Source organism: Belonocnema kinseyi, chromosome 7, assembly GCF_010883055.1.
Source record: "Belonocnema kinseyi isolate 2016_QV_RU_SX_M_011 chromosome 7, B_treatae_v1, whole genome shotgun sequence".
Taxonomy (NCBI): Eukaryota; Metazoa; Arthropoda; class Insecta; order Hymenoptera; family Cynipidae; genus Belonocnema; species Belonocnema kinseyi.
The window spans coordinates 42,596,963-42,610,209 of NC_046663.1; the positions used below are offsets into that span (position 1 = coordinate 42,596,963).

A 13,247-nucleotide genomic window follows, 5' to 3' on the forward strand; every position below is an offset into this window, starting at 1 on the left:
CTTAAAAAATCACTTAACTGGATAAAAATTCTTGTATGCTATTGAAAATGCGTCTCTTATGGTAGAATATTAATCTTCTTGATGCCTAATTCATCTAATTGGTTACCAATTTATTTCTTTGGTTGAAAATTTAATTACTGGGTTGACAGTTCCTTTCAAAATCAAATTGTATAGTTAAAAATCAATGTATTTGGTGAAAAAATATATTCTTACTTGAAGGTTTATCTTCTTATTTAAAAATTTATCTTTTTATTGAAAATTCATTTCTCTGGCTGAATTTTTTATTTTTGATTTAAAAAAATTTAACTGAAAATTTAAATATTCCATTTTTGAACGAAAACTTCTATTATTTAAAAAGATTTAGTTTTTATCATTTTTTGTGTAGTCCAATTTTAAAATTTTACAATGGGAAATTAATCAAGCAATCAATCAAAAGTCAAGAAATTTCAGTTTTCAATGTTTTAAACGATAAAAATTTGGAATTCAAATCATCAAAATTACAGCATTTTTAATTATAAAACTTAAACCATGCATAATTTTTAATTATAAATTTTCTAAATTAAAAACTCTAATTTTTCAGATTTACAACTCAAATTTCGAAACTCTTAAAGAGCTACTATTTAAAATTCTTGAGCTTTGAAAAAAATCAAAGATTATTAAATTTTCGATATTTCTATTGTAAACGTATGTAATTTTTAAACAATGTTTTTAATGGTTTAATTTTAAAGACTTACAATTACAAATTCTTGAATTTAAACGACCTGCAATTTTTAATTTTCCTATTTTTAAGATTTAAAATTGAAGATTCATTAATTTAGAATGTTTGCAGTTTAAAATGATGTCATTATGAACATTTTTTGAAAATTTAAAGTTCGACTTTGACAATTTGCAATGGAAAATTTATCAATCAATCAAATATGAAGAGATTTTAATCGTAAATTTTCCAAATCAAAAAATAATTGAATGTAAATAATGAAAATTACAGAATTTTTAAATATAAAACTTTAACCATGCTTAATTTTTATTGTATATTTTCAAAATAAAAAATTCTTTAATTTAAAGAATTAAAATTAAATGTTCGACAGGTTTGAAAAGGTGCAATTGAAAATTCTTGAATTTTGAAAAGCTTTAAAGATAACGATTTAAAATTCTTCTTTTTTTAAAGATTTCCAATTAAAGATTCATTGATTGGAAATGCTTATAGTCTTTATGTTTAAAGTCTTTATATTAAAACTAAAATTATTTCTTGAAAAAAGATACTACTCCTTTTTCACTCCACTGGGAATCGAACCACAAAACTTCTAATTTCCGGTCAGGTGCTTTTTCAATTAAGCTATTAGAGGGATCAGAATAATACCTCTTAATTCAAGAAAATGACGCTAATTTTTAGCTAGGTGTTAATGGTACAAGTAATTATTTTAAAGGAATCTCTTATATCATCAGAGATGGTACTTTACCGACCATAGACAACCCTCCAAACCATGATGGCGGAAAATCTACACAATATCGATCATGTTAAGAATCTTCCATAACAGAAAATGCTTAACGTCTAATCAGACTAGATGGAAAACAATATTTAAAATTAAAATTAAAATTACTTTTTGAAAAAAAGATCCTACTCCTTCTTCACACCATTGGGAATCGAACCACAAAACCTCAGATTCCTTTAAAATAAAGTCTTTATAATGTTTTAAAACTTTTATAGTTTGTATTTCGATTATATAAAATTGGAATTTCTGTAATTTTTCAGATTTCCAATTAAAAAGTCTTCAATTTAAATTATGTACTTTATAAATGTACTAAATTATTTACATTCTTAAATTTGGATTATTCTGATTATCGAAAGTAATTAGTTTTACGGGTTTAAAGAGTTACAATGAATGTTTTTTTTTAAATTTGTAAAATATATAATTGGAAATTATAAAAATTTCAAGACTTATAATTTAAATGAATTGAAAAAGAGACTTTATTTTTTTTAATGGTTGCAATCTTAGGAAATGAAGCCGATCTGATGGACAATTTGATTTTCTTTGTGGAATATTTAAATATTGAAGAACTTTAATTAAAATTTCTTCAATTTAAACGATTTTCAATTTGAAATTCTTCTATTTTTAAGATTTAATATTTAAGTATAATAGACAATTATGCCATTTTGAAGATTGAAAATTCCAAGTTATTCAACATTATAGATTTTCAAATAAAAATTCTTTAATCGTGATATACAAAAATTAAATCCTTTATAATTGAAAGAAATTCTTATCATTTTGTACGCATGTTTCCTTATATAAAAAAAGAAATGGCTAAAAATATTTTTTAAAAAATGGCGTATCATAGGCACGAAGAGAGTGATTCCAAACCATTTTATTACATGGGGTAGGGGAGGGGTAAAAAATGTTCAAAAAATTTCTTACGAAATATATGGGTGGCTCCTTACTTGTGAAAAAATATGAGGTTCAAGCTCAGTAGAATGAAAAAAAGTTTGAAAACGTAATGGAGGGACGTGATGTCGTGGACTTCTTGAACTTTGAGATTCAGAAGCTGAACTTCCGGTTCTTCCTTCTCCTTGCAAGTAATTTAATAGAGGTGAGTGGATCTCTGGTAGGGTCAATGGTTTCCTCAAGTCAAACAGAGATTCCAAAGAGCCGAAGACTTCTTTTTTTATACTGATATTATCGACATGGTCGAGGCTCTTCTGCCTTGTGTTTCCTCGTTGCTGACGATCTCGTTTTAAATTAGGTTGACTTTTACTTTTTTTTCTTGGTGAATTCTTTGATGAATGAGACTGACCTGTACAAGGCCTTCGCTTCTGCAAAGGTATTAATAACTATTTATAAAATATTATTAAAGGCCGTATTACGCAATAATGCGCCCTATTACGCAATAATATGCCATATTACGCTATATCACGCAATAATATGCCATAATGAGCAAAAATGCGCTCTTTAACGCAATAATTGAATTAACGTAGACGTACACAGTATATGATAGAGGATTTCAACAAGTGATTCAATTTCGTTAACAAAGCATCAGTTTTTATGTACTGTTAGGAAAGAATTATTTCTAAGTAAATTTCTGTCCAGAATTTGTTAAAATAAAACAAAGAATCCATAGACCAAATTTGGACAACCACTATAAACTTTTTCTGTTGAAATTTGAAAAAGGATAAAAATTTTCCTAAAAAAGAAAAGAAAAAATTTCTTTTTTTTCTACCAAAATTAAAAAGTATGAAATAAAAATGAAAAGGCAACCAACCAAATTCCCATTTCATTTCATTTCATTTCAAATTCTCATTTTTCTTTATTATATTTATTTTTGTCGAAAAATCAACTTTTTTCTCTTCTCTTTTAGGAAAATTGTTATCTTTTTTCAAGTTTCAATAGGAACATTTTATGGTGGTTATTCAAATTTAATCGTTAGATTCTTGGTTTTATTACCAGGAATTTTGCACATTAATTTGATTATTGGATGTTAAATAAGATTTTTAATTTGATTTTAATCGCATTTAAATTTCTTTAATTTAAAGTAACTTTCAGTATAATCCACAAGAAAATGCAAAATATTACATTAAACGAGAAAAAACTTGTTCATAACAATAAAAGTAGTGGATCGTTATTAAAACGTCTGAAAAAAGTTTTTAAATTTTTTATTAACAGTTGAATACGTTAAAAAAACAAGCTTTTAATGCTGAAAAATAGCTGCATATACATTTTTTAATGATGTTGTTTAAATAATAACAAAATTTTATTGATACATAATAAGAAATCATTTCTAAAGAATTGACTGTTAATTTCGCGAAAAAAGTGGCTTTTTACTTTTAAATACATAACATTAATTTTATTAATTCAGCTTAAAATCTTTGTTAATATATTAATTGTTTAAATTTGATGCGAATTTAGTGACGAATCGCTGCCAATTCCAACTAAACCATTTTTATTCACTAATTTGTTTATAACAAATTCAAATAATTTTCGTCAACATTTGCATTGCTATTGAAGTTTTTTTAAATAGTTGGTTCATCTTTTCCAGTTATTTTTAAATAAATCCAAGTGTGTGTTAAAAATCCGTTCATTTCAAAAATAGAATTTCTTAATTGTTATTTCTGTTCAATGAAAAAATAATTCCTTTTTTTCTAAAAAATCAACCATAACAGTTTGGTGCGGAATTTTATTGGAATTCATTTTTTTAAACGGGTTCAAATTTCTACCAAGAAAAGTACATTCTTCAGTTGGTAATGGTATTTGTTATTAACAATAATAGTTGTTAAATTTTCACAAACATTTTGTATTAAAATATCAACTTTAAGGTAATATCAAAGCAATTGGAATAAAAAAAGATCTTAATCAAGTAAAAAACATTTATAGTTTCATATTTATTTAATATTTTGGTTATAAATACTGTTAATTTAATTATTAGCTAAAATCTTTATTAAATATTAGTATAAAATTAATTCGAAAAAACGAAAATTCCCACAAATAAAGGATCCTTTGGGGCATTAGTAGAATATATTTGTTTTTAACAATTAAATATATTCCCTGTTGACAATTACAAATCTAATTTAGAGAATTCTGAAAAGATTCAAAAGGGAATTTTCTTCAGATTCACGGGAAAATTTGTTATGATTTTTCATTTTGAAAAATATATTTAAAGAGAAATGGAGATAGGCTTAAAACATTTGAAACTCGAAAACGAGCTTAAAAGATTTTAAAGGATAATGTTTTAATTTGAGAAGATTTAAAAATATTTTAAATCGAGAAATAGAATAAATGTATTTAATAGATTTGATAAGTTAAAAAAATAATTTACAAATTGAAAATACTTTTTTTTTAATTTAAACAAAATGTAGATTTATGAAATTTTCAAACAGAAATATTAGAACATTTTAAAGATATTTTATAAAGTTTTGAGATAATAAAAGAATGTGGAAGATTTTAAGCCCATTTTTAAAATTTGGAATGATTTTTCAACATTTTAAGAGAAATCTGAGCCATTAAAAAAACATATTAGAATTTAAGAGGTTTTGAAGAGATTAAAAATATATTAAATCTTAGAAAGATTTTCGGAAATCTGCAAAATATATGAAAATTTTCCTCATATTTTTTCAAATTCTGTAAAATAAAAAAGATATTCTTTAAAGTTTTCTTCATTCATTTTCGACACTTTTAAAATCTTCAAAAGTCTTTTTAAATTTTCTCAAGAGCCTGAGGAAAATTATTTGTAGATAAATATATTTTTAAATAAATATTTTGTGTTAAAAAATTGTATTAAAAAATTCTTATGAGTGTTACAGACTTTTTCCGAAATCTGTTGCAACATTTTAAAAAATGTTTAAAGCTAACGATGTGGCATCAACAACTTTCCAATAATTAATCAATAGTTAACACCAAAGTAATCAATTTTCAGATTAAGATTTTTTACCAATCGAAACACAAAAATTAAATTAATGAAAAATATGTTTATAAAAAATCATAACTGTCATGTTAACCAAATCTGTGCAGATATTTTCAAGCGGCAAGAAATTGGGAAACAACGAATTTTCGCTATAAAAGAAATCAATAAATACAATTTTATAATAAAATAATCATTCTTATTTTTAAATCAATTTTAAATTTAAATCTCAGAAAATGAAATAAATGAGAAATGCTGTAAAATAAAATACAAATTTGATACAAGGTAGTGAATTTTACCTTCATGTTTTTACCTTCGAAACAAGGCCGTCCTTATTTTATGTGTTTAAATTCCTTGTTGCAAAGGACGTGCAAGTTTCAAATTGCGTTGGCAATTTGAATGAATACTTTTTTATATGTTTTGTTCCAAAAGCTAAAACAGAAAATAAACAAATTCAAATATCCTAATGAGTTATTTGCGTATTGAAATTTTAATTTTATATTAAATTATATAATATTTATTAAATCTGTACATACCTAAAAAAAATCTCCAATTTCTGAAAGGTACAAACATGAATTGAGTGACTTTTGTCGAACTAAACGATATAAACAGCTGCAAAATAAAAAACTAAGTTCGCTGCATTCGTTTAAAATTCGTAATATAATTTTAGGAAAATTACAAAAAGATTGCTTTATTTATATTTTTTATTATTTTAAAATACAGTTAAATGATACTGTAAATTTGTAAATATTGTATATATTTGATAAAGTCATCATTAATTGCAATAAAAAGTTTCGTTTAAATTTGATAGCAGAAAATATTTGCATAATTATTTGCAGATGTAAATATATAATACACAATGTCTAAATAGGTTTTTAGAAAAACTTTTATTTGAAAAATGTCACCAAAAGTTTGATTTAATCCCAGTTAAAATCTTTTTTAAATTTCCCCATGTTATAATTTGACCTCTAATCTAATATTTTGAAAAATTCGAATTGGGAATATTTTTTCCACAATTAAATAAAAATAAACCAAAATTTAATTGTTTATGTTGGGGCAATTTTCGAGTTTGGATATTTTATAATTCGTGACTTGTCAAATTTGATAATATTATAAACTGTTTGGGAATAGTCCATGCTAGGAATTTAATAATTGCGGAATTTTATTATTCCAGAGTTTTCCAATTTGGGAATTTTTCAGTGTTGGAAATTTTATATTTCAGGATTTTTCAGTCTTCCGACACCGAAATTTAAAAACTATTTTATTAGTTTTTAAATTAGAATTTTAATATTTCACTATTGTATTTAAAAATCACATATATTTATTTAAAAAAATTTTTACATTATTTAAATTCAGAAATTATCTATTGTCGAGAATTTAATTATTTAGGAATTTTTTAAATTAGAACGACTGAGAAATCCCGAAAAATGAAATTCCTGAAACTGTAAAATTCCCGCCAAAAAAATACACGAAATAGAAAATTGCCGGAGTATAAAAATCCTGGCTAAAAAATTTTTGAATAATAAAATTTCCTAACAATTCATAATATCAGAGAATTTGAAAGTTCTCTAAAAATGTAATTCCCAAGAATTTATAATGTTACCGAATTTGTGAATTTCTAAATAATACAATTTCCGAAAGAAGATTGCCGGATTATAAATTATCCGATCCTGCCGAATTCGACAATAGAAAATTATTGAATTTAAACAATTATAAAAATGGTTTTTTAATCAATCATATTTATCCATTAAAAATACAATAAGGAAATATTTTGATAAAAACAAAAATTTTTTGGTTATTTCGCGCATTTTTTAAATTATACTTTTAAACTTGAAATAAAAATAATCGAAAAAAATATTTCTCAATGCATAACAACAGTAAAATAAGATTTCCATCACAAAACAAATAATTAAAAAACTACTATGCACATTTAATTAACAATTCGATCATTTTATGTCGGGAATTTTATTTTTCATGAATTTTCAAAATCATTAATATTATAAACTATCGGGAATTTTATTGCTCAGGAATTTCCAAATTCGATAATGTTATAAATTGTTCGTCAAGTTTAATATCCTAGAATTTATTGTAAAAAATTAGGAGTTTTACATTACAACATTTTTTTTACGATTTAGAGAATTTTACAGTATCGGCAATTCTATTTTTAAGGCTTTTTCAGTCGTCCTGATAGATTCAAAATTAAAAAAATGTTTTATTTGTTTTAAAATTATATTAAAAATATTCTCTTATTATAGCTTTGATAACAATATATATTTAAAAACAATGATTTAAATCCTGGAATTTTGTAATTCGGGAATTATCTAGTGTCGGGAATCTTATTCTTTCATATATTTTATAATTCGATAATTTTCCGTCAGGAATTAAAAAATTCCATTTCGGGATTATTATACTTCAACATTTTTTATAATTTCAGAAATTTTACAGCATCGGCTGATTTATTTATTGAAATTTCTTAGTCATCCAAAACTTTTTTTTTTAATTTGATCGTAAAAAAATTGTTCATAATTATTTGCAGGTATTAAAATAAAAAACAATGTCTAGAAAAAATGTTATATAAAAAATATCACCAAAATGAAGTATTTGAAGTTGGATGGAGGATATCCAACATGTTTATAAACCGCGGAATAAATAATAATGCCAATTGCATGGGATAAAATTTTTTTTTTATAACTTGGAAAAAAATTATTTTTCACCGTAAGTGCATTTAAACATTGACTCTAATTTTTAAAAATATATTTAACTAAACCATAAAATCGATCTTTTTTTGAATGATTTAATTATTCAGTTGAATATTTTTTTTAATAAAAATAATATCCCACTAAACTAATGGTAAATTTTTTTCCAATTTATTAAAAAAAGTCAAGGTTCGTCCCATGAAATTGGTATTCTTGCTTGACCCTCGGCGTGCAGACATCTTGTCAGGTGACGTCACAGCCTGAATTACCTATGCGTTGCGCGTGCGTAAATTTGAAAACAACATAAGAACTCGTTATTTTACAAGAATATGAACTCTTTTTATAAAAAAAAAGTTTCTTTAATAATCTTTCCTGAAATAATATTTAAAAATATTTGGTTTTAAAGAATGTTTTTTTAAAGCACTGTTTCTTTTTTTTTTTTTAAAACTTTGAAAACTTAGCAAGATGCGACATCTACAGTTGCGCAGTCAAGATGCCCAGTCGAATTCAAAAAAGGTATTTTCACTTACTACCCGTTTCAACAAAATTCTGTTTGTTTTCCCTTCAGAAAGTGTAAGAGAAAACACAATTTAGTCATAGTTTTCGTAATTGTCAGAATGAAAAAATGTATCAAATTAATCTGATCAATTTTTAGTTCGTGCAGAATACAATAAAAGTGGTATTAATGAAAGATTTTGGTCTCATAAATCGTTAAAGGAAAAATGAGGTTAGGATCACATTTGGATAGTTTTTTAATTTAATCCTTGCGTCCTTCTAATATCATCCTTAAATTAATGTCACTTTTTTGTATCCAGCACAAATAGACTGTTGAACAGATTAAATTGGTACAATTTTTTTTTACTCTGAAATGTACGAAAAACATGAATAAACCATGTTTTTGTTGCATTTGCTGAGGTAAAAACCGGGGAAACAAACCGAACTTCTTTTAAACGAGTAGTATGTCGAAATTCCAAATGCAATTTTGAGGTTAAAAGTATACCAGTGCATATTTTGTTGTATTTTTATAAAGAAAATAATTTAAAATACATGATGAATTCGCCATTTCAAGGAGGGTATGATACCCCAACTTCTCCTCTTTCTATAGACCCCGAAGAAGTTGTAAGTACATTGTATCACGAAAACGTTTATTGACGAAGTAAATGATTAATATTAAGAGGTTATCTCATTTTGTCAAATTTTTTAAAATATTTATATTTGTTCTTAATTTTATTTGCTTTTTAAAATTTTAATTGTATTATGAAGAACACGGAAAAATGTTTTGGTTACACTTTCACGATTTTTAAATTGTTTAATAACCTATAAATATTGTAAAGACTTGTGTAATGTTCAAAACAGGAATTTAAACTATTTTTACTTTTTACAATTTTGTATGATGTTTTGAATATGATTCATACCAAAATTTAGTCAAATAGATCCGGGAAAAAATATCTGTTTGAAAAAACATAATTTTTTAGATTAGAAACTTCTAAAATAAAAACAAAAAATAATTCGCGAACTTTCTGTACATACATATATATAATTAGGGTGACCGTACGTTTTGACTTATCAAGAGAAGTCCGGCTTTTTTTATCACTGTTCTTATTTCGTGATTTTTTTTTACTTACGAAATTAACAGAAAATTGTATTATTTTGTTGAAAATTCAAAAGTTTTGTTAAAAACAAAAACGTCAATCTTTTTGGATTGAAAAATCAATTTTTTGCTCGACTATAAACTTTTTGGTTAAAAATTAATATTTTCGGTTTGAAAATTCAACTGTTTTGGAGAAAATTGGTATTTTTGGTATGAATATTCCTTATGTTTTTCAGAAAAAAATTATTCTTTATAGTTGAAAATTCATCTTTTTTTTTATATTTTGGTTGTCACGTTTTGGATGCAATTATTTTTCTGTTGATTGAAAAATCTTTTCTAGTTTAAAATTGGTCCATTTGATTTAAAAATTCATCTGTTCTCGTATAGGTTTAATATTTTTTGGCTAAAAATGCAACTGCTTGGTTGAAAACTAATTTATTTGATCCGGGATGTTCAACTATTTCTTTGAAAATTAATTTGCTCTGTTTAAAATTAATTTTTTTGAACTGAAAATATAACTTCCATTTTTGGTTGATTTTTCTTTTTTTAATCGAAAATTCAGGTATTTCTTAAAACTTGGTTTTTTGAACAGTAAATTAATCTTTATAGTTCAAAATTCATCTTTTTGGTTAACAATTCATTTCATTTGCCGAAAATTCGTTTTTATGGTTGAATTTTGTTCAAGTTTAAATAAGAATATTCTATTTTGGGTTGGACATTTATCTTTTTGAATATTTTGATGAAAATTCGTCTTTTTGATAGAAAATTAATTTTGTTGTTGTTAAAGCTTTCTCATTTTAGTTCAATTTAATTAATTTGGTAAGAATGGAACTATTTTGTTCAAAATTCTTCTTGCTTGGCTGAAAAATAATTTTTTTTATCCAGAATTTTAAACTATTTCGTTGAAAATTGATTGGTTTTGTTAAAAATTAATTTTTTAACCAAAAATATAACTTCCATTTTAGTTGAAATTTTTTTTAGTTGAAAATTCGTGTCTTATCAATATTTTTTGTTAATAATTGGTATTTTTTAGTAGAAAATAAATCTTTATTCGTTTTTATGGTTGAATTTGTTTAACTTTAAATTTGACTATTCTATTTTGGGTTGAAAATTGATCTTTTTTAGTTAAAAATTTATATATTTTGCTGGAATTTTTTTGTTTGTTAGAAATTTAATTTTTTTGGATGTAAATTTATTTATTTATTTGTTTTGTTAAAGTTTCCTCATTTTAGTTAAAATTTAATTTATTTGGTAACAATGGAATTATTTTGTTGAAAATTCATGTATTTTATTAAAACTTTATCTTTTTGGTAGAATTAATCTTCTTGGCGAAAAATTCATCTTTTTGGTTGGCAATTTTTCTAGTTGAAAATTTAACTATTTTGTTGAAAAAAAATGTTAATCATTTTGATTTGAAAATTAATCTTTTATACTTTTTAGTTGAAAATTAATCCATATTGTTAATAATTCATCTTTTTGGTTGAATATTAATTTTATTGGTGAAAAATTATTTTTTTTATGGCAATTCGTTTCTTTTGTTGCAAATTCGTGTTTATAGTGATTTTTTTAAATTTAAATTAAACTGTTCCATTTTGGGTTGAAAATTGTTCTTTTCTAGTTAGAAATTTATATATTTTGTTGAAAAGTCGTCTATTTAGTAGAAAATTAATTTTCTTTGAGACCGGAAAAACTAGGAAGTGACCTTGAATTTATTTTTTGACCGGGAATTTGACCAATTTTTAGAACAAAATTTCCAACTTTGATTTGAACCGTTTTTTAAACAATTAGTTTAATTGTTATCTTTTTCAATTATGATATTCAGATTAGAATGCGCAATTGAAAAATCCTTTTTAACATTTTCCATTTTACATTTTAATTTTGAATCTTACATTTTAATGAGAAGAATTTAAAAATCCAGTTTTAAATAACAAATATTTTTAGTTGATCAACTGTGAAGCTAAATTAATTAATGATTTCGAAAATTGAACGTTGCTTTAAGATTTAAAAAGTTAAGAATAATTGAAATAATTCAAAATTCATTTAAAATTCAAAATGATTTCAAATAATTCAAAAGAAGCGTCTACGACAAAATCCGGCTATTCGTACAAAAATTTCGGTGCAAGTAGCCCACGGTCTCCAGTTTAAAACAAAATATTGTCAGACTTCGAACAAATAATGCAGAAGCTATTTAAGAAATTTGAAAGGCTTCAGAAGAATAACAAATATTTTCTAGGACAATTGGAAATGATTTTTAATTTTGAGAAAATATGAAAAAATATTTAGAAATATTTACAAAATTGTAAAAAATAAATATGAAAGATTTTAAGAAAATTTCTTTAATTTTTGAGGATTTAAAAAAATCGGAAAATTTAAAAATATTTAAAAAGATGTTTGGAAGTTCTGAAAAAATTACAAAAATGATTTAAAATTTGAAAAATGGAAAATAACACGTAAATGTTTCAAGATTTTGAAATAAAATTTCCAAGCATTTTAGGGATTCTTAAACTATTAAAATTAAAAATAGCTTAGCTTTTAATTCAAGTCTATAAAGAAATATAATAGTTTCATTTTTACTATTTATAGCCTAAAACTGTTTAAAATGAGATAATTACAAAAATTTATTTCGTTAATTGATTCTTCAATTTATACTATTTAGAGCATAGAAAATGACAAGGTGGATTTATATTTTTGAAACTGAATCTTTGATTTCTACATTTGATAGAAGTTTACCATTTTTAATTTAGAAGTTTGACTGCATTTAATAAAAAAAATTTTCAGTTGAAAAATGTTAGCTTGCATTTTATACGTGTAAATTATTGAGCATTTGAATACAAAATCTTGGATTGCTACAACGTTTAAACTTCAATTTTAAAAGTTTAAAATTCAAGAGTTCCACTTTGAGTGCTTTCATTTGCAGCTTACTTTTTATTGCTTTAGATGGCATTTTTTAGCTTTCATGTTCGATTTTTTAAATTTAATTTATCGTGAAAAATACTTATGAACAGTAACCATTTCCACAATAATGGTGAGAAGTTGGTACGATTTTATATATAAATTTACTAAAATTACCCCAAGGACATTCATAAATGTTTATTATATTAGATGTTATTTATCCTGTAGAGAAACATTGAAATTTGCACTACTTGTGCAGTATCTTCCCAAAAAATTGATAAAATGGAAGCTAGAAGTTTTCTCTGGACAGGATATTGTTCAGGGTGACCGCTGGACTCGGCAACCGGGAAATGACAGTGATTTTTTTTTTGACTGGGAATTTTACAAATTTGTAGAAGAAAAATCTGTCCATGTTCGATTTCAACAGTTTTAAAATAATTAGTTGAATTTTCATGTTTTTCATTTATGCTATTATTTAGCTTATAATTCGTAATTCAAAATTTTTTTACTTTAAAGATTTTCCATTTAAATTTTAATTTTTAAGCTTACAATTTTAATTTAAAGAATTTTAAAATGCTTTCTGAAAGACTTGAACAAATTAAAAATAAAAGTCTTTGATGTTGAAAATTTTGGATAAAAAACATTTTTATATAAATAATAAATAAATGTTTTCTAATTTATCT

The 13,247-nt window shown here is 23.9% G+C and overlaps 2 protein-coding genes across 4 annotated transcripts in view; one reads left to right on the plus strand and one right to left on the minus strand.

The window, feature by feature from the left end:
- The window catches only part of LOC117177036, a 43,178-nt gene extending 37,188 nt beyond the window's left edge, over positions 1 to 5,990 (minus strand). For all 3 annotated transcript variants that reach the window (XM_033367499.1, XM_033367498.1, XM_033367496.1), the window contains exons 1-3: positions 5,922 to 5,990; positions 5,685 to 5,817; positions 2,435 to 2,806 (exon numbers count right to left, since the gene is read on the minus strand). In XM_033367499.1, the coding sequence (XP_033223390.1) occupies positions 2,435 to 2,806; positions 5,685 to 5,690 (378 nt within the window). In that variant the 5' untranslated portion in view covers positions 5,691 to 5,817; positions 5,922 to 5,990. The remainder of the gene's footprint in view (positions 1 to 2,434; positions 2,807 to 5,684; positions 5,818 to 5,921) is intronic.
- A 2,639-nt stretch (positions 5,991 to 8,629) lies between these two features.
- The window catches only part of LOC117177398 (OCIA domain-containing protein 1), a 38,674-nt gene continuing 34,056 nt past the window's right edge, over positions 8,630 to 13,247 (plus strand). The window contains exon 1 of the mRNA XM_033368051.1: positions 8,630 to 9,200. Coding sequence (XP_033223942.1) covers positions 9,129 to 9,200 — 72 coding nt within the window. The 5' untranslated portion in view covers positions 8,630 to 9,128. The remainder of the gene's footprint in view (positions 9,201 to 13,247) is intronic.